At 43.2% G+C, this 20,002-nt stretch overlaps 1 protein-coding gene across 3 annotated transcripts; it reads right to left on the bottom strand.

Moving 5' to 3' along the window:
• Positions 1 to 214: 214 nt before the first annotated feature.
• On the bottom strand, positions 215 to 8,887 carry LYSMD2 (LysM domain containing 2). 3 transcript variants are annotated; one of them, XM_071755191.1, is made up of 3 exons: positions 8,531 to 8,887; positions 4,591 to 4,928; positions 215 to 1,003 (listed from the first exon to the last, which is right to left on the bottom strand). In XM_071755191.1, exons 1-3 carry the CDS (start codon positions 8,726 to 8,728, stop codon positions 952 to 954), a joined length of 588 nt encoding a protein of 195 aa, XP_071611292.1. In that variant the 5' UTR covers positions 8,729 to 8,887; the 3' UTR covers positions 215 to 951. The 3 variants fall into 3 exon arrangements, with proteins under 3 accessions (XP_071611292.1, XP_071611293.1, XP_071611294.1); XM_071755192.1 differs by lacking the exons at positions 215 to 1,003; positions 4,591 to 4,928 and adding an exon at positions 6,851 to 7,009 and having other exon boundaries at positions 8,531 to 8,876; XM_071755193.1 differs by lacking the exons at positions 215 to 1,003; positions 4,591 to 4,928 and adding an exon at positions 6,851 to 6,990 and having other exon boundaries at positions 8,531 to 8,874.
• Positions 8,888 to 20,002: the final 11,115 nt, after the last annotated feature.

The raw sequence follows: 20,002 nt of genomic DNA, 5'->3' as shown, positions 1-20,002 counted from the left end.
CTTACCAGTGTGGTCCTGCTCTGAACACAGTTTTATCAAATACAAAACTAAATCAAATAGCTCTCTGAGGGCTCATTTAGGAGGGTGGGCTATATGCCAGAGGCAGAGGACAATTTGCCCTGAAATAAGTAACCAGACAAACCAATTTTCACACACAAAAAAAAAAAAAAAGAAAAAGGAAAAAAAAACCCCAAAAAACTAGGACCAAGCTTACTTCATTCAAATTGGTATTCTTTGTATTTATTAAATTAAAACCACATAAAATATAACCGCATACAAGGACACACATCTGATATTCCAATGTCATATCTTGCAAAGAAAAGTATCTTGCTGTAACTCTTCCCTTTTATTTGCAGAAATCCAGTTTGCAGTTGTTTAACCATAGAGGCTTTACCTAATCAAAACAAGCTGAATTCCCCTTTCTAGGAACACATCATAACCACAGACACACACACACAGTTCAGAGACAAGTTCTGCAGCCCTGAAGTAGACACAATTTATTTCCACAGCAAACTTGTCTGTGTTTATAGAATAAGCAAATGTCTATTATTCTCATTGTTTGTCATTTACAAGCAAACTTATTTAATATTTTTAAATACTTAAAACAAATTTCACTTTAACAAGTATTTACAAAATATTTACTAAAGATCAACATCCTGCATAAAGGTGACCTCAAGGATACATTGTTGCTACCATGCTACAGTTTGCACAGAAGGGGTAAAAAGGCCATTTCTAGTTTTGGAAGGCTTAAAACCTTTGATATAGAATAAGGACATTAACCTACGGAAGGCAGAAGAGGTCATAATATCAGTGCAATTACCCATTCAAGACTTTTTTGTTTTAAGTACATCAAGACAATGAGTCCAAAAGACTTGGGTTTTGAATTATTGACCAATTAGTTCTTTAAGAACTGACTTCATGGAAAATTTTCAGGTCATCACATCTGTCTTCCTACTGGTGATACGAAGAAGTTGCATAGGGACCTTCCTCATTCTCCTCCTCTCTAAAAAGAAAATGAGCATAATCATCAGATCAGGAGCATATCATATTTCAACAGTAAAGCTATCATGCAAATGACCAGTTTTCATAGAATCCTAGAATCACAGAATGGGCTGGGTTGGAAGGGACCTCAGAGCTCATCAAGTCCAACCCTTGCTCCACTCCCCCCGTGGTTCCCAGCCCATGGCACTGAGTGCCACATCCAGGCTCTTTTGAAATATCTCCAGGGATGGAGAATCCACCCCTTCCCTGGGCAGCCCATTCCAATGCCTGAGCACCCTCTCCAGAAAGAAATTCTTTCTAATGTCCAACCTAAACCTCCCCTGGCACAACTTGAGACCTCTTGTGCCCTCTTGTCTTGCTGAGAGTTGCCTGGGAAAAGAGCCCAACCCCCCCCTGGCTCCAACCTCCTTTCAGGGAGTTGGAGAGAGTGATGAGGTCTCCCCTGAGCCTCCTCTTCTCCAGCCTCAACACCCCCAGCTCCCTCAGCCCTTCCTCACAGGACTTGTGCTGGATCCCTTCCCAGCCTCCTTGCTCTTCTCTGGACCTGCTCCAGCACCTCAATCTCCTTCCTGAGCTGAGGGGCCCAGAACTGGACACAGGACTCAAGCTGTGGCCTCCCCAGGGCTGAGCACAGTGCTGGTTCCTAACAGATCACAAGGGGTAAGACTGGCACAGGAATAGGAACACTGCAGTATGCTACCACTCACTAGATGTCTATGGGCTTCCTGTTAGGCTGTTTCCAGAACAGAATGCTGAAAACAAGTAAAGCTGTGTAAGCTCAACAACATCAGAATGTATTTAGAGAATAATGAACTATTCATGACACTACAGTGCCAAGTCAGTAAGAGATGCTGTAAATGATACATTTATTTAAAAAAAAAAACAAACAAGCTTAGCTGTAGGCTTGTTTCAGCCTTTTGAATGGCAGGGGATGCAGACAGCCCAAGTGAGGCAAGGACAGGAGCAAGTCCATCACAGCTGTAGCTGGATCTGTGTCTGGATGCTGCAAGGATATTTCTTGAGGCTCCTTGATGTACACTTCTTGTGCATCAACCAATATTGAGACTGACTGCAGGAGAAAATAGTTCCCCACAAGTGCTAGTGTTAATGCAATGACTGGATAAACCAAAGTACTGCTGCTATTAAAAATCCTCAGGAAAAACAGCTCTGCCTGCTGTTTCCTTAACAATGCTGCCTTTAAAAATTGTTACGTAAACCTATTGCAGTGCAGCATTCTGTACTAATTCAACCATGCTAAGTTCTCCAGAGATCATTGTTTTTCACTACTGTAGCTTCAAAATTACATGCCTGAGAGCCTGATCTAAAAGCTGCTGCCAATTTTAGTGTTTTGATTAGAATGGAAAAACCTTTGAAGCTCATAGTGAAGCAACTGCTAAGAATTCCCAGCTACTTTTAATTCTGTATGTGCCTCCATACAAAGGTAACAGTCAAAGAAGTCCAATAATGGTATAAGGTAAAAACTATTAGTTTAAAAAAAACAATATAAATGAATAGTATTCCAAAACCAGATCATGCAGACTTTTTCCTAATAACTTCTAAATATGCTTATTTATCTACAATTTAAATTTCAAATAACTGCTTCACAGGAAAGAACCCTACACACTAACTAAACAACTCACTAACTTGCACTAATTTCCCTTCCTTCTTCCTGGGTAGTCCAACAGATTTACTAAGCCACAGACATAGTATTTATTTTGACTTGTAAAAAAAATGGGGAAAAAAGGTTTTGGGTTAAACTGGTAGCTATTTTAGGGTTGTGTGGTTACAGTAGTACTGAAAGCTGATTTTGTACTCTTACAAATGCTACATCTAGTGGTGCTGCAGACCAGTACCATGTATAACTCTTAAGATACAAGTGATTTGTGTATACTTAAGCAGAATCTTTCTCTAGATCATCAATTTTTCATTGCAAAACTGCTATAGAATCCCATACTTTGCAGACAGTTATACCAGGCATGACAGCAAAGGAAGCAAACAATTCATGTTTAGTTGAATAAGCACTAAAGCACTTTTAATCTATAAAGTATCTGAAAACAATGTATTTTAGAACTTTTTTCATAACTGAAACACACCAGTGTAACAAACTTTTTAAGACTGCACTGCAGGACTGTCAAATTCAGTATATTCTGAAGCTCTGATCCATGCCCTTAACAAACCAGCTGGTCTAAGCTGCTTGTCTCCACTTCCCTCATGAAATACTCACTTGGCCCATGGGCTCCGTTTGGAAATGGTCAGCAGAGGGCAGAAGATTGGCACCTGAGCCTTGGCCAGGTCTGAGGGGGTTTGGTGTGAGGCAGGGCAGTGAGAACCAGGCAGCAGTCATTAGGTTTGAACCTAAGCAGAGCAGTGTCAGGCTGTGATGTGCAAAGGCAGGGACTGGCCAAGGCAGTCAGGGTTGGCAGGAACAGCTTCTAACCTTGTCCCAAGCTGCAGTCCTGGCCTACGGAGTGAGGTCTAAAACATGTTACACCAAACCAAAATAACAGCCAGGAAATTGTACTAATGTAGATCTTAAGAACTGTCCAGATCTTTTCTGATTATATATGAAATAAAATTACACAGTAGTAGCTCTGGCTCATGGCCCAAAAGCCACATGGTAGTGTTTGTTTCATGGCAAAGCAATTTTCTTCTCTTTTAAGATGCTCAGAATAGCAAAATCACTGAAACATTCTCCTTCAGTCAAAAGAGAATAAATAGCACAGCATTACAATGCTTTGTAGTGCTGTCTCTTCCCAATTGCTGCTGCCACTTTGTCCAGCAGGTCACAGGAGCTGAAAAGACATTTACTGAAAGCTACTGTATGCATTGAGTCGCAATAAAAAGTGCTAATAACCACTTCTGTTAAGACCAAGTGCACCCCAGTGTGAACAAGTAAAATAAAACTCAATACTTGGATGCTTCTAAGTTCCATAGTTAAACAAGACAGCCATCTGAGTTTGAGTAATAGCTTTTGGAAGTCTGAAAATACTCTTCTCTGCAGGCAGCTTCCTTTACTGAGGTATCTGTTTTCTTAGCTGATAGCCAATGATGGTAAACAATTATTGGCAAACTAACTCAATTAGTTACCAGTTTCAAATGCTTCAACACTCTACTCTTTCCTAGGGTGAAGTCAAAGCATCTGAGTGGATGACTTGACAGTGTTAGGTTTACAGTTGGACTCTAAAATTAAAGGTTTTTTCTAACCTAAATGGTTCTATGGTTCTGTCCCACCAGTTATTTATATATATAACCAGCACACAGTTAATTATATTGGTTTGTATAAGCCATAAATATTGTTATTAGAGTGGCTCTATTCAATTACTAGGTCTTCCAAATGAGTCACAAAGGGCAAATGCAGAAAGGTGTGACCTGGCTCAGTGTATGGCTCTAGAGTTCCAGCCAACCATAATACCACCCTAAAATATTGAGGACTCAATAAAGTAGAATGTGCCTGGTGAATGCCAATAGCACAGACTTGCTGTTGACAAAACCACAGGTGCAGACTGAGATACTCCACTAAGGGTTCAGCTGAGACAAAAAAGCCTTCAGGAGGAGATAAAGATGCTTAATAGTGAAAGTGGCATTTACCTGACACTGTCATCTTTTAGTTTTCTGGCTGCTTGTTTAGATAACTTAATCTGCAAGTCCAGTCTCTGTAGGAAATCTTTGGCAGATAGTTCTTCTGGTGCAATGGGCTGATTGTCAGGTTCTTGAGGACTGGGAGAAGAACTGCTTTCCTCCTGAACTGGTGTTAGTCCTTCATCACAAGAAGGGGAGCTGTCAACTGTTTCATTCTCGGGAGACTCCAGTGAATTCAGTCCATTAAACAGTAATGGTTTCTCTGATATAACAGGAATACTCAGGGTTTTCCTCAGAAATATACAGTCATTAGTAAACAGTTTATTTGCTCTCTTTATTTGTTCCATCTGAAAAAGACAGGAAAAATGTTGTTACATTTTGGTGAAGTATAATGTCCTAACTTTCTGAAGTAATACAGCGACCTTGAGTTAACAATGTATCTATGCTTTTATTATTTTTCTGAAGTCTTCTACCTAAAGATGTTTTCCTTGAACACTCTTCCAATCTCCACACAGGCTTGCATGAAGACCTTGCCAAAGAATAAAAATTCTATTGCAAAAGTGCTGCTGATTTGGATTTATATTTGAGTAAGGCTCAGGACTGTCAGCAGCTGCTCCAGGTGAACCCTCTGGTAAAAAGCACCATAATGCAAACAAGGGGTGATAAAGTTACCCTGAGAGTTCTTGGGACATGCCAGTTACTAACACTGAGCACCTAAAGCCTTGGAAGAGTAGCATATGTCCCATTCATAATATTTCCCTCCTGGGTGATGTAAACATATTAAAAATAAATAAGATGCTTTGTCTAGAGAGGTCACCTATATGGGGAAGTAGTGAAAACAGTTCAGTCAAGCTCAGCTGTAAGCTATTTCTAGCTATTAAATACGATTATTTAAGTAAAAATCAAAGATGGTATTCTCTACATAAGGACAATCCCAACCTGGTGATGCAGATGATTAAAATGATTAAATTATGAGATTCAATAACCTTTCAAAAAATGAGTAACATCCAGTGTCAGACAGTAAGTTACTACAAGTAAGAGAAGCTCATTACAGCTCCTGAAACCTGGAAACAATTTTAATTAGCCTTACACAGGGTGTACAGGGTGTAAGTTCTCTCCCCAGTACCACCAGAAGGACATACAGGTCTTGTTACTAAGCCAGGTGAAGCTTCCATTAATAGTGATCAGATGCTACTGTAAATGTCACTTGCCAGAATCTCAAAAGTTGTGTGTCTTGATGGGTATCAAAAGTGCTTAAAATGTTAGCTGTTCTCTAAAAATACAATGCAAAAGCTGAAAACATCTCTACCAAAGGGGAGTTGGAAAGTGATGCTTCAACAGCTGATAAATAATGCACTGTGCTGCTGTTCTCTTCACTGTAACTCTACCTCATTATTTTTTTCCTGAAATACTTTTTAAATACCACCTTGTCACATTGGAAGACTGCAACTCTGCAATGAGTAATGAAATGGGCATTGCTTGCTTCTAAAAAGAACATCCCTCAGCCTCGAGCAGGCTACTTGGCATGTGCCATAGATAATGCTCCTTCTACAATTAAGTATGGCTCCATACATCATTATGTGTATGGAGAGCAGGATTTAAAAATGTTTTTTAGTGCCAGGAAAACTGAACTAACGTCTGTTAGCCTCAGACTTTAACAGTGAAAGCATGTGCTAAAGCCTTTGCTCTTACAGACTTTAACTGGAGCTGCACTAATGCATAAACTGGTGCTGAACTTCTCAAAACTGCTTCTACTGCAATGAAACAGTCCTCTTCCTTCCCTCCTTAAAAGGGATACCTTTGTATCATGGAAAACTGCACTCCAACAGAACCACAAATATGATACTAAACATTCATTCCCAGTGTTAATTTACCCAAGAGTGTTCAATGAAGACCTAATGAATACAAGCCATAATAAATTAATAGACAGTACCTGGGGTAGAAGGGTGAAGGGCAGAAGCCAAACAAAGCACTCAGACCTCTCTCCCAACATTGGATTTTCATCCATCCCAAACTGCATGTGCCAAGGCAGACACTGGATGGGATGTCTCTTGCTGCTAAGTAACTCCCAGTGGGGAAAACCACCGTGGGAAACTTCTAAAAACAGTAATACTGGCTGCCAAAGATAACTCTGTTCCCATTATAGCAATTCTCTTCAAGCCAAGTATACAGGACACAAATACAGTGACTCTTTAGAAAAAATCAGACCTTGTCATTGTGTGAACACAATATTCTTCATTTTGCTAAAAGCAAACATTTGCATACATACCCTGGGCTGAATTCCATTGCAGCAGAAGCACAGTGGCTGAGTTCAGCTAATCTGCATTGCTCCTGGGGACATTTCATGTGAATTTAACCTTTCTCAGTTTGAGACTATAGTAATTCAGCTGTGGTTCCTTAAGCAGTATACTAGCAACATTAAAGGAAGCTTTAAAAATGAAGACATTTAAACTTTAAATGCATCATTTGCACGGTAAAAGATTATTAAACTCATACTATGGACAAAGTTTATGGTTCATGTTAGAACTTTTTTCAGACTGTACAGGTTTGATCCACAACTTTACTTTACCTGGAAGGGAGTTGTAAAGTGTTTGGAAGTTAGGGTTTTTTTAGAAAACTATTTCAGTAATCTGTTTATACTTATTGCAGTGAGCAAATATTCTTTTGAATGAAGAACAGCACAGCTAAATCACTTAGGCCAGGGATTTTATCCATTATGGAAAACCCTGCCAAAACAAATCCAGGTCACTTTGCTTTGCTTCCATGTGATCTAAACTTTGTTGTAATGTGGACCAATGTAAATCCAAAATGCCACTAGTCCTGTTGCCACAAGATTTGGTCAAAATGGGCTTGATATTAAGTGAAGAGAAAAAGGCTTTTAACCCTTTTCACAACAAAGGCAGAATGTTGCTGGAAAGTTTTAGTAGAACTTTCAGAACCAGGGAAGGAGAGGAAACATTTCAGTCAGAACCCATTCATTTGGGACTCTTATTTCAGTTGGGATCTTTCAAGGTGTTCTTTACAGCTCATGTGGAAGTGAAACTAACTGTGTTCCAGTACCCTGCTGTTAGCCCTGCTCATCACCTGCTTGGCCCCAGGCAATTCTGCACGTTAGGACTCCTGAAGGTGCATACAGGTATGCCAGGGGGCAGCTCACTGGGCCCCAAACGAGCTGGAATGAAGGCAGGGGAGGTGAGGGAATGGCAGTGTGGTGGGGCTGCTGGCAGAGCCTAGGGGACTCTGCACATCTTAGGCTGACTTAAGCCTCTCGACACTTCCCACAGCAGTAAGCACTCCTCTCTGTGGGGAGAGAACGGAAAGGCCACAACACTTTCCAATCGGTTGTAAATCGCTTCAGGGCTGGTAGGCAGATGACAAGGGAAGAATTTTTAGCCCTGAAGCCACCGGAAGTAATTATTTCTTCTTGTCAGCGCGTACAGGTCAAGCTCAAAATACTGACTCCCTCTTCAAGGTAAATTCAGCTTCACTGCTTTTTAATCTGAGGCGAATGTACCGGTGAACTGTCCCGCCAGCACTGGTTTGCTTGGTAGGGAGCACGTACATCTCCACCTGGGAGGCGGGGGGCAGTCCCCGGTCCAATGCTGGGCAGCTCCGAGCCCGGGCTGGGCCGTGCCCCCTGCCCCGTGCCCCGCTCGGCAGCGCAGGCTCGGCCACTGCCCCTCGGGGCCGTCCCCAGCCCTCCGGCAGCCCGGTATTTAGATGGCGGCACTTTAAAAACCGAAACCAAACCCATCACCGCAGCCTCGGCAAGAGCCCCGGGCAGGACAAGTTCCTCCTGTCACCTCCGGGCTGCGTCGCCTCCAGTCCCTCTCTCCCTTTCGGCTCCGTTACTTTCCGGGCCTAACAACTCCGCGCCGCTGCCGCGGGAGCCAATCGCCGCCACGGGGCTGAGCCCCTCCCCGGCTGGCCCCGGCGGCTCTCGCCTTACCGTGACGCCGTACTTGAGGGCGATGCCCTGCAGCGTGTCCCCGGCGCTGAGCCGGTGCTCTACGTAGCGCTCGGCCAGCGGCGCCGCCACGCTCGCGGTGCTGCCGTACGAGCGGGCCTTGGTGCGGGCCAACCGCTGCGACAGCTCGGCCTCCGACTCCTGCCCGCCCGGCGGCTCCTCCCGCAGCGACTCGGCCATGCTCCCTCAGCGCCCGCGGCTCCGCGCCCGCTCCGCCGCCCCCCGGGACATCGCGCCGCCCCCGCCCCTCAGGCGCCGCCTGCCCGCCCGCCCGCCGGCGGCAACGGCGGAGCCTGCGGCCTGGCTCGCGCAGCCCCGCCGCGCATGCGCGGGAGGGAGGCGGCAGCGGGGAGGGAGGCGGCAGCGGGGAGGGAGGCGGCAGCGGGGAGGGAGGCGGCAGCGGGGAGGGAGGCGGCAGCGGGGAGGGAGGCGGCAGCGGGGAGGGAGGCGGCAGCGGGGAGGGAGGCGGCAGCGGGGAGGGAGGCGGCAGCGGGGAGGGAGGCGGCAGCGGGGAGGGAGGCGGCAGCGGGGAGGCCGCGTGCGTTGCGCGCGTGGCTACGGGAGGCCTGAGGCCGCGCCTGCGCAGTGCCCGGGAGAGCCCGGGAGGTCCGGGGGGTTCGGGCTGTGCTCGAACTGCTGAAGAGTTCAGAGTTCCGCGGAGGAAGCTGTGAAGGCGTTCGGTCGCTTTGAGGTGCCCTCCCTGCAGGCCTCGGGCCTCTCTGCTCCGTCCTTCCCGAGGCTCTCTGGGAGGGGGAGCCCGTAAGCACCGGGGACTCGCCCTCCGCAGGGCTGTGTTGGTCGGGAGAAGCGGTACCGCTGTGTGCTGGGCATCCCAGTCGGTCCCAGTGGGGTAGAGACCTGTGATTGCTCGCGGGAGTTGGGAAGGAGCGAGCAGGGTGCGGTGGTGGCTGCTGAGACCCAAACCCGGTTGTCACCTGGGACAGGGTTGTCATTGAGAGCCAGATGAAAAAAAAATGAAAAATAGGGTGTAAGTGCACAAATAAGTGTCTCAATTATGCCAGGTTTGCTGGAATAAAGTAAGAAAAAAAAAGTAAGAAGGGGAAATTTCCTGTGAGGACAAGCTGGTAGATTTTATGACTAATAACTCAGGGTTTAGAATCATATCCATGTTATTTTAAAGCCAATGTAATAACAATGTTTTAAGTGAGTACTTAGCAAGAAGCCTCTGTACAGACCTTTGAAAGCTGAACAGTTATTACTTAGGGGTTTATAACAAATATATCTGTTACACACTTGCAGCTGCTATGATTCTGGGAAGCATTATGTGCAACAAACATGTAGTCTGGTTGCTCTGTTCTTGGTTTTTTTTTCTGAGAAGTCCTAGAAAGACAGACAGCTGACTTATCAAGAAAGACATGCATGAAATCTTAGTTGCTTTATGTGGTAACTTTGGCATTCCTCAACCCATATTCATATCACCATTTGGAAAAACAAAATGAATCCACTGACATAACATCTAGTTGTGGTTTTTAATTAATTATGTTCAGTGAGTGGATTGTGGAGCCTCTCCAAGGAGCACAGAACAAAAGTCAAGGCAGATTTGACTAGGGCTGATAATTTGTGTACCAGTTTCCAGGCATAGATTAGGAAAATGTAAAAGCTGTCCTGCAAGATGCAGAGGTTGCTGATAAGGAATGACATCCCAGCACCCCATCATCACATGAAAAGCAAATGAGAGAGTCCTAGTGTCCAAACAGAGGAAAAATGAGTAGCTAAATCAGAACACCACAAGTCACTATATAGATCTGTGGTAAGAAAAGGTTAACTTTAAATTTCCTGTGGTTCTACAGTATGTTTGGGTAGTTGGAGGCTCCCCTGGGCTCTTGCTTGAAGTTACTGATAGGATGAGCTGAATATGCATTACCAATTAGTTTCAAAATGTTTGACAGCTGCAGTGATGTTAGATAGCATTATTCCTTCTAATGTTATCTTAAACTAGATATGCAGATGTGTGCACTACACTCTAAATCAGCTGTCACAACTCAGAGAACAGCAGCAGCACCCCTTGCATTACTGTAAAGATCCCACAGGTATTTTAATGTTGAAAGCTTTACTTGTATAATAAACCTTTTCAAGGATATGTGTGGTTTTTATTTTCCAGTTTATTTTGGATTCTCTTTTCATCAGCAACTTGTAGAGATGTTGGTTTCTTACTCCAAAAGGCATATTCTATTCAGAAGAATGTTTGGGATGTTGCTAAGATACTGGATCTCACTGTCTTTTATCTACATCAAGTGAATATCCTCTTACTCCAAAATCTAGTTACAAATTCAAGCCAGAGCTTAAACTAGGCAGCCTGGTTTTATCTGCATTTTTAGTATGCATTCAAAACGAGTGACAGAAGAATCAAGGGTTGGACGTGATGATCTCTGAGGTCCCTTCCAACCCAGCCAATTCTATGATTCTATGAATCTAGAAGTGTCTTGCTAATGAGACTTCATTTTTTTAAGAAAGTTGCTGGGTTGCCCCATGTCTGGCTCCAGACAAGCTGACAAGCTCCTCTGACAGGCTGCAGGAAGGAACTGGTTCCACACCCCTGAAGGGCCCTTTCAGTGTAGAGATACCAGACTTGGCACCTTAGAAAAAGTCCTGCTGTAAAGGTTTGGGAGTCTCACTTCCCCACAGTGATATTCTCCCTCCTGATCTCTGGGTTAGCTGCTTATTGAGATGTAACTGTTTTAATAACCATCTGTGTTTAAGTCTTTGTTTAAGTCTTCCTTTACTTCCATTTAGTGTTGGGTACTTAGCTGCCATTTTATCATTGAAAATCATCCATATCTAGATTGGTACACACTGGGGTCTTGAGTTATTTTAAATATTATATAAGCCAACAGATTAAAGTCAGGAGTCTTCAAAAAGAGGTATGAGTATCACCTGAGTAGTTAAGGTGGCCCCTCAGTTCAAGAAGGACAGGGAAGTGCTTGAAAGAGTCCAGTGCAGAGCTACTGAGATGATTAAGGGAGTGGAACATCTCCCTTATGAGGAAAGGCTGAGGGAGCTGGGTCTCTTTAGTTTGGAGAAAAGGAGACTGAGAGGTGACCTCATCAATGTTTTCAAATATGTAAGGGGTGAGTGTCAGGGAGATGGAGTTAGGCTTTTCTCAGTGGTGACCAGTGATAGGACAAGGGGTAATGGGTGTAAATTGGAGCATAGGAGGTTCAAGTTGAATATCAGAAAAAATTTTTTTACTGTAAGGGTGACGGAGCCCTGGAACAGGCTGCCCAGGGGGGTTGTGGAGTCTCCTTCACTGGAGACATTCAAAACCCACCTGGACACGTTCCTAGGGGATGTACTCTAGGGGGCCCTGCTCTGGCAGGGGGGGTTGGACTAGATGATCTTTCCAGGTCCCTTCCAACCCCTAGGATTCTATGATTCTATGATATGGCTTCATGGCAAAGGATAGAATCATAGAACATGATGAGTTGGAAGGGACCCATCAGGATCATCAAGTCCAACTCCTTTTCCTGTGTAGGGCACCCCCAGGATCACCCTGTGTGCCTGAGAGCATCATCCAAGCACTTCTTGAACTTGGGCAGCTTGGTGCTGTGACCACTTCCCCAGGGAGCTTGTTCCATTTCTCAGCTGCAGTAAGTAGAGAAGAGAATGCCTTCCAGCTGGGTTGTGATTCTGTGAAGGATCAGATATTAATCAACTACTTTGTCAGTGAAGAAACACAAATTTGCTTTGTAAAGGATTAAATGAAACTGAACATTTCCTGACTGATATTTCGATGCCATCCAGGGATTTTAACATTTATAATAATACTGATGTGGGACAGAGATGTGCTGATTTCAGGAACAATTTTAAAAAAAAAAAAAAATCTATCCTTGTGGGCTCTGTGTGGGCAGTTTCACAGTAATTAGAACAGAACAGACACAAAGAAGGCTGCTCCCTGGTAATGAGTGGTGCATCAGGCTATGCTATCCACCTCTGCTCATGTTGCTACCTCTGAATAAAAAAGAAGAGCAATGAAGGACAAAGATCAAAGACAAATTCTGCCTTTAAGAATAATCGCTCTGGGTTCTGCAATTAATTGCAGCAAGAAGAGAGGGTCCTGCATGACTTTCAAAAGGAAAGTAGGTTTGTCTGAGCTGATGCACATTACTTAAGCTGTGCAAATATTTCTCATCAAAACAAAGCCATTATGTAGCAGTAGCAGCTGTGAACCATTATTAATATTTAACACTCTTAGCAGGGTAACCATAGGCTTCAGTAATAATGTTACAAGACAGTGCTGCAACATCACATGCTGTGGGCTTGCATTCTCAGAGCTTTTTTGGGCTTTATATTAAGTGCCAATTTATTCCCCTTCCCCAGCATTTGCTGAGGCTGAATAACTTGAAGCTGGGTTGTAATGCATGATGATCCATTCTTCATTGCTTCTAGCTTTATTCACACATCACCTCCTACTCAGTAATGTGAGCATTGCAAATCCCATAGTAGCAGGAGCAATTTTACTCAGGAAAGGATGGAAGTAGTTTGGGCTGTGTGGTGAGGGCTGGTTTGTTTTATCACGTGCAATTTCTCTCCTCCAGCTGCCTGGCTTTTGGTGTGAGCTGCTGCAGAATGGTGATGCCAGTCACACTTCTCTTCCTCACTGCCTTTGGACTGAGGGTTGTTTCCTACCTTTGCATGCTGAAGGAACAGGCAGTTATTGACCAATTAATGGTTGTTTCCACTGAAAATAGATGGGCTAAATATGCAATATGGAATCACTATGGATTGCACATATGGATCAAAAGAGGAACCATGCTTGGCTGTATTAGAGCCTGGGTACCCAGCACAGCACAGGGGATGTGGCAGGGGAGGAGTTGCTGCTGGTGTTGTTTGGAGAAGTGTGGGGCAACCTGTGCAGGGGCTCTACAGGGAAGCCTCTGCCCTTCAGGTTCTCTTTTTGCTTAGGTCTTTTTCTAGCCTTCTTAATACTTATTAACTTTAAAATAATAAAGTCCTTGAAATAAAACTATTTACAGCTCTGTCTGGTTAATAAGTTGTCAGGCAGTGAAGTCAACAGTACAGAAAGAGGAAACATTTGGAGCAGCAGCATCCATCAGCATCATAAACTCCATAAAATGCTAGGGATATGCTAAACTCCATAAAATGCTAGGGATATGCTACACTAGGAAGCAATTGTTAGGAAGATGCCCTGGGACAGTTTCTGTGGTTAATGACTTCTGGGTTAAATGCATTCAATTTAGGACTAAAATATCAGGCTCCAGCCTTCCTTAAATTCATTCCTTGCTGATGAGATAGTGTTTTAAATGAAGTGTAGCAGATGGATCCCTGTTGATAGCTTCATAATATGTCAATAGCACAGTGCCTTTTACACTGCTCAGGCAGTGTCTTCGTGTCAGGTTTTGGCAACACATCTTTAACCCCCCAGAAGGGCCCAGAGGTTTGCAATCTGCCTTTCCAGTTTGCTTTGGGTCAGTTCTCTGCTGCTGCCCACATAAACCCTGCTGCAAGGCAATGGCAGAACATCACACTCATTTGGGAAGGGGAGGGCTGCAGAGAAGGATGCCACAAATTATAGAAACAAATGAAGAATGGACAACTCCTTGAGAGACTCCCGGGTAGCTGACTTCTTATCATCAGACCTCTTGCTACCATATTTTATTTTGATTTCCAAGGTGAAATCAATGTCACAATCTGTCCTTGCATATTGCAGTGGAATATCAGTACTTGCAGATTACTTCTGAGTTTAACCATGTTGGTAATTTAAGCTCTGTGTATTTCTGCTCACACTGTCTCCCTCGTCCCTGCTGGCAGCTGCTCCTCATGAGCTTCCTCTCTTCCCATGCACCTGCACCCCAGTTAGCATGCAGGATCCTCACCAGTATCCCACCCTGCCACTGCTGCTCAGCCTTCTGCTGCAAGTTAGCAATGTCTTCCTTTCCCTAGTGAATTCAAATTTAGTGTAATTAACCCCTGCTTTAGCCTCTTTTAATTACATGGCAATGAATACAATAAATCTGGGTGTAGTGTGATAGTTAATGACACTTCCACTGATGTGTAAACCCAACAATGAGCATAAATAAGACAGCTCTGTTATGTGGCAGAGCTGTGCAAAACAGCCAGAGGGATGGGAACAAGGAAGTGTCTTGTCTTCAGCCCAATTCTTTTCTGTGAGTGGTTTTTTTCCCTCTCGACATTTTCTGCTGGATAATGTTTTGTTGGAAATTTTTAAAGTGGGTGATTCACCACTAGAAATGGTTTATTCAAAAGATATTTTAAAAAAATTAAATCCCCACCTCAATATTCACTTGTCGATGGGTGTTTTTCCTTTAAGGGGTCATTATGCACCTCACCTTGCAAAAGTAGTTCCAGTCACAGCTCTGTCTAGACCCCAAAGTAATTTTCTTAATTAAGTGAAGAACCCCAGAGGAAAAGACTGCTTTACTTACATATGTCAGTACAATTGATTTTTAAGGCTTATCTTACCAACAGTTCTGTATAACCTGTTGTAACACTTCAGGAATAACTTGTTGATTTTGCACATGTTTTTAGATTTGTTTTAGCTCAGGACAACTTAAAAAAAATTAACAAGTCTTTAACCCTTCCCTCAATTTTCAGGTTAGCAATCAACTAGGGATTTCAGAGAGTGTTTGTCCTTTATCAAGGTGTACCTCAAACTCCTTCATCTGGGAACACAAAGAAACTGTACAGAAACTCCCCCAAGCCATGGAATTAAGTCAGCAGACATGCAAACATGCAGATCATGGAATATCAAGCTTTTTATGTCCATGTGCTACCTACTAAACTATACTTATTCTTCCTTCTGCCTGTGTCTTGGCCCTGTTTCTCCTAACTCTGCTCTTTGAATAAGAAGACAATACAGTGGCAAGGATGCACTGAAGCTGTGTAGCAAAGATCTCTTTTCACCTTCCAGGATGAGTATTCCTATATTTTCTTCTTGTGGGGATATTTTAATTTGGCCCAATTAGCTCATGTTGTCTTTCAGTGTCCAAAACTGGAGTGGTTTTGGCCTGGCTGCTGTCAATAGGGCATTAAACCAGCAGTGTCTGTGCTTTTTATTACAGGCTTCTTGCTTTGGGCACTGAAGAGTTTGCCTTAGAAGTATTATAAAGGTGTTATTGAAAGGGCAAAGGGGATGATGGACCAAGTGGGTCACTGTTTTGTGTCCTGGCAGTTCCTGGGTGCTGTTCCTTAGCTTTTAAGATCACAATTGTACAAAAGCTGTCTGTGATCTGTTGAAGCCAGTTGGCTGATTTGAGTGAAAAGGAATTTTTTTGCCCCCCCTCAGGTAAATTATTTCCACTGGGAAAGAGAATGGGAGTCTAGGGGAGAGCTACATCTGCCTCTCCTTCTCGTAGCTAAGACTTAGAAAAACTAAAGTGAGCATACAATCTGCTCTTATTTATTCAGTATTGACCTCATATTCCTTTACTGCTTACACTTGAGAAGTCTATTTATATTGCCCCCCGGTTTATATAGATCCAGAAAGCTCTGAGCTCAACCTGCAAATGAAATCTTCACTTTAAGCTCAAACAATCTGGCAGTTTGATGTCCCTCTCACTGTTCCTGTGCTGCGGGTTGTTTTGGGGTTTTTTTTACTGAAATGCTGCCCTCGAGTGGTGATCAGCTGATGGATCCCAACTGGAGATCTCCAGCTGCCAGTCTGATCTCTTGCTGCTGCCAGTCTGTGACCCCCTGTGTGCCTTTGGGGGTGAATGTTCTGGTGCCCAGGTGATCCCCAGCACAGGAGCTGCAGCCCCTGCCCAGCTGCTCTGCTCCTCCCGGGCAGGAGCTCAGGAGACATTTCCAAGCAGTGTTGCAGTGCTCCCCGGCAACAACAGTTGGAAAGAAATAGATGATTAGTATTTTCATCCTTAGGCTTAATGTTTAAATCACCTATTCTGTAAAACAAATGAGATAAAAGAAGATGCGTCCTTGGTGGGTGAGGTGAATTTGGGGATTTTTGTATGGAAGCTTTCTGTGGTGGTTACCTTTTTCTACGGAGTTTAGAGGCAGAAAATTGTGTGAGATGGTGATGGGGTAGGGGCCCATTAGTTTGCTTGCTGATCACATCAAATAATCTTTGCTTCTCTTGAATTTCAAATGTAGTCATGCATAACATCATCAGTCTCTTGTGTCCTAAAAAGATAACTTGAAATGAAGGGAACAAAATGGAGAACATGAACAAAAATAGGGACACTTGCTCCATGCAATTCAGTGCAGAAAAGCATTTTTCTTTTCCTGGCTGAAATCCTCAATATACTTTTGGCTTTAGTTTCCCAGCTCAGTCCAGCATCCATTTACTACTGTGCAGCAAATCTGTGTATGATACTAACTCAACGTGGCAGCTCCTTTCTAAAATAGACTGTTCCAATCTGTCACTTTATTCTCTGGCACCGGGGATTTTCATTTTCCTGAGATGAACTCCACTGCTGGCCATCAGCTTGATGGAGTGGAAGAATTGCAGAACAAACTGCTGCCATCAGCTAATTCACCTGAGCAGAGCAGTGTGAGCCCTACACCATCCTGCAAGTGTCCTGTTGCTTTCCACAGATGAACAAATGTTTTCAAGGTAGCAAGTGAGCTTGTGAGAGGAATAACCCAAAAGAACCCAAACACCTTTGCTGGTTTTAGTCATGACAAGTTTGCTGGAGCTTGCCCGACATCACCCTTCCAACCAGGCAATTCTTTTAAGCTGCTCTGAATTATTTTCTAACTCTGTGACACAAAGAGCCTGGAAAAGGTATCTTCAGTTTCTCAGAATCAAATTTCTGGCGTTTCCTGGTGAGCATCCCAGGCAGGTTTGTTTCACTGAGAAATACTCTTGGAACTAATTAGCAGTTAGTATTAAAGCTGACTTTCCTGTCAAATGATACAAAACACCTGAGGTCTACCTGGTTGTTACACTGGTTGTGGCTGTCAGGATGCTTTTCTCCATCAAAAAATGCAGTTTGATTGTGAACATTGGACCACTAAGTGATGCCTTTGTTCACAATATGTATTGTGTGGTATCTTGCCACGGAAAAAAAAGGAAAGAGAAGGTGAAGGAGCTGCAGTGAGGAGTAAAGGAATCCATCAAAAGAGCAAAGTGGTCTGTGAGCTGTGTCTTAACCTTGCATGTACAAACCATCCAGCTTAATTCTGCAGCTCCCCAGCTGGGAACAAAAGCACAAAGGCTTCAAGCAGATGCCAGGAATGGAGCCAGAGTCTCTGTAAAGCTGTGGTTGTGCTTCTGCAATGACTTTGTGTAAGGGAAAAAAATTGAAATTGGTTATTGTCATAATTTAGTCCTTGTCTTGCAAGAATCCTGAAGGATTAGGGTGGCATTGTGGGCTGGGTATTCAGACCCTCTTACTGCCTCTGTCTCCTCCTGCAGCACAGTTTGAGTCAATTGACTGCAAAAAGAGCTGACTGTGCTTTTTTCCTCTTCTCCCCACTTCCACGTTTTTAATCATATAGATAAAACTTGGCAAGCTGACTGTCAGTATTTAATGCAGGAACTGAGAAACAAGAAGTACTGAATATATTACTCAAGTGTTGTGACCTACTTGCCATCTGTTTTCATTAGTTACTGTTTTAATTGTCTGTCAGGGTAAGAGGTTAATTTTCCTTCACTAACTGTAGCATTTCATATTATCACTATATTTCTGCTCACTTATGACTGGAAGTATGAAATGTAAATTGAGTACAAAATATGCAAGAAAGGAAGGACTTCTTTAGAGTGGAATTTTGAAAACTGAGAAAGTTGAGAAAGAGGTCTGGTTGTGTACCCAGTCCAAGTCAGTGCTGAGAAATACATGAAATCTAAGAAAAAAAAATAAGAGAAATCTGCTAAAGTTATGACTGGTTGTCAAGTGGCTCTGAGGGCATCGTTTTGTGTGCTTGCAGGGATTTTCACCTCCCATCAAGTGCACTTACTCATCTCAGTGAGAATCTGCACAAATGTCTCAAACAGCATGGAAACTCTTGTAGTAAATAATGGGATGCTCCTGAGGCAGTAATGAGAGCCTTAAAATTAGCAGGCAGAAGGATAATGTTAAGCAGTAGTTTTGAGATGCTGGCTCTGAATCACATACTAAAATTGGAATCTTGTTTCACAGCTTTGAATAAGAAAAGCTAGGGTTGAAGGAGGGCTGGGTTTTTTTGTTTTAACTGGCAAAAGGAACTTCCTCAAAGGAAAAGGTGGTGTGAGCTGTGCTTCAGCAAGCTTGGTTACACAAATAACTTTCCACCTGTTTTTCTGAAGTAAAATTAGGATATGCTTAATCGTCCTTGAACCCAGATCATTATTTTAGTATGGTCCTAACTACAAAGGAAAATGTTAATCACTGAGATTGGATTATGCTGTGACCTTTTAAATGCCTGGGGTTTGCAGCTCTCACATGTGCTTCAAAGGAGGAGTCGGTTGTGACTGACAAAGGAGGAGTCAGTTGTGGATGTTTTGGAAACAGTTTAAATAACAGCAACAACAAAAAATCAAAGAAACGCTACTTTCCAGTTACTGGGTTTTTTAATTCTTTGTATAAACCATATCATGAATATCCATGGTGTCCTGTGGTGCCTGAAAAAAACAGCAGTTTTCAGGTTTTGCTTATAAACTTTTTCAATGTTTTTTCTTGACTAAAAGGACTTGATGTTTTGGTTTGCTATTTACATGAAATCTGAAAGTGGAAAGGAGGAATCAAAGTTCTTTCAGGCAGATCTTTCTCCCTGTAGGACTGCAGCTGCTTATGAGTTGTAGGTCAGTGCTTACTGCTCACCTGTGTGGGGTTTCTGTAGGGAAAACACCTGCAAACAAGGAAGGGTTTTTGTGGAGAGCAGTGAGGGAGGAGCAGGGGCTGAGAGAGGTCTCAGAGCAGGCTCATGGCTGCAACTGTGTTGAGATAGCTGGGCTTGAAACATCTTGAGACATCTCATCAGAGGGAGCTGAGTATGTGAAGGAAAAAGGTTAATTTAGGTTAGGTGCAATGAAGCCAGACCTAAGTTTGTAACTTTGAATTCTAAAATAGAAAGAAGAAAAATGTCAGTTTCTAATCTGCAATGGTAACTATTTTTTTTTGCTAGGTATTTGGGCTCTGCATGGCACTCTGATCCAGCTGAGGCTGCTAGGCTCTGAGAAATATAAATAGCTGTTACAAATGCACCTGCAATCTTTAGAGGTAGTTTTGTAGCTTTTAATTGACCCGAGTGATTATCTAAACCTACACTGACAACACTACCTGAGGTGTTCCAGTGCTTAGACTCATCTTCTTAAAAGCCTCTTTATGAATCATAACTCTTTCTGTCCTTGAGTAACTTAAAATCTAACAGCATTGCAAATCCCACCAGTCCAAACCTCTTAATGATGGTTGGTTTTGATCCACATCTGAACAAGTGGGTACCATTACTCATCCTCCCTTGGCCTGTAGCCCTAGGTCCTTTTTGTAACACCCTGTAGTTCTTTCTTCATCACTGCCT

The sequence above is a fragment of the Heliangelus exortis genome, chromosome 11, assembly GCF_036169615.1.
Source record: "Heliangelus exortis chromosome 11, bHelExo1.hap1, whole genome shotgun sequence".
Classification (NCBI taxonomy): Eukaryota; Metazoa; Chordata; class Aves; order Apodiformes; family Trochilidae; genus Heliangelus; species Heliangelus exortis.
Note: the sequence above shows the minus strand (reverse complement) of the source record. Positions and strands in the feature narration are given on the sequence as shown.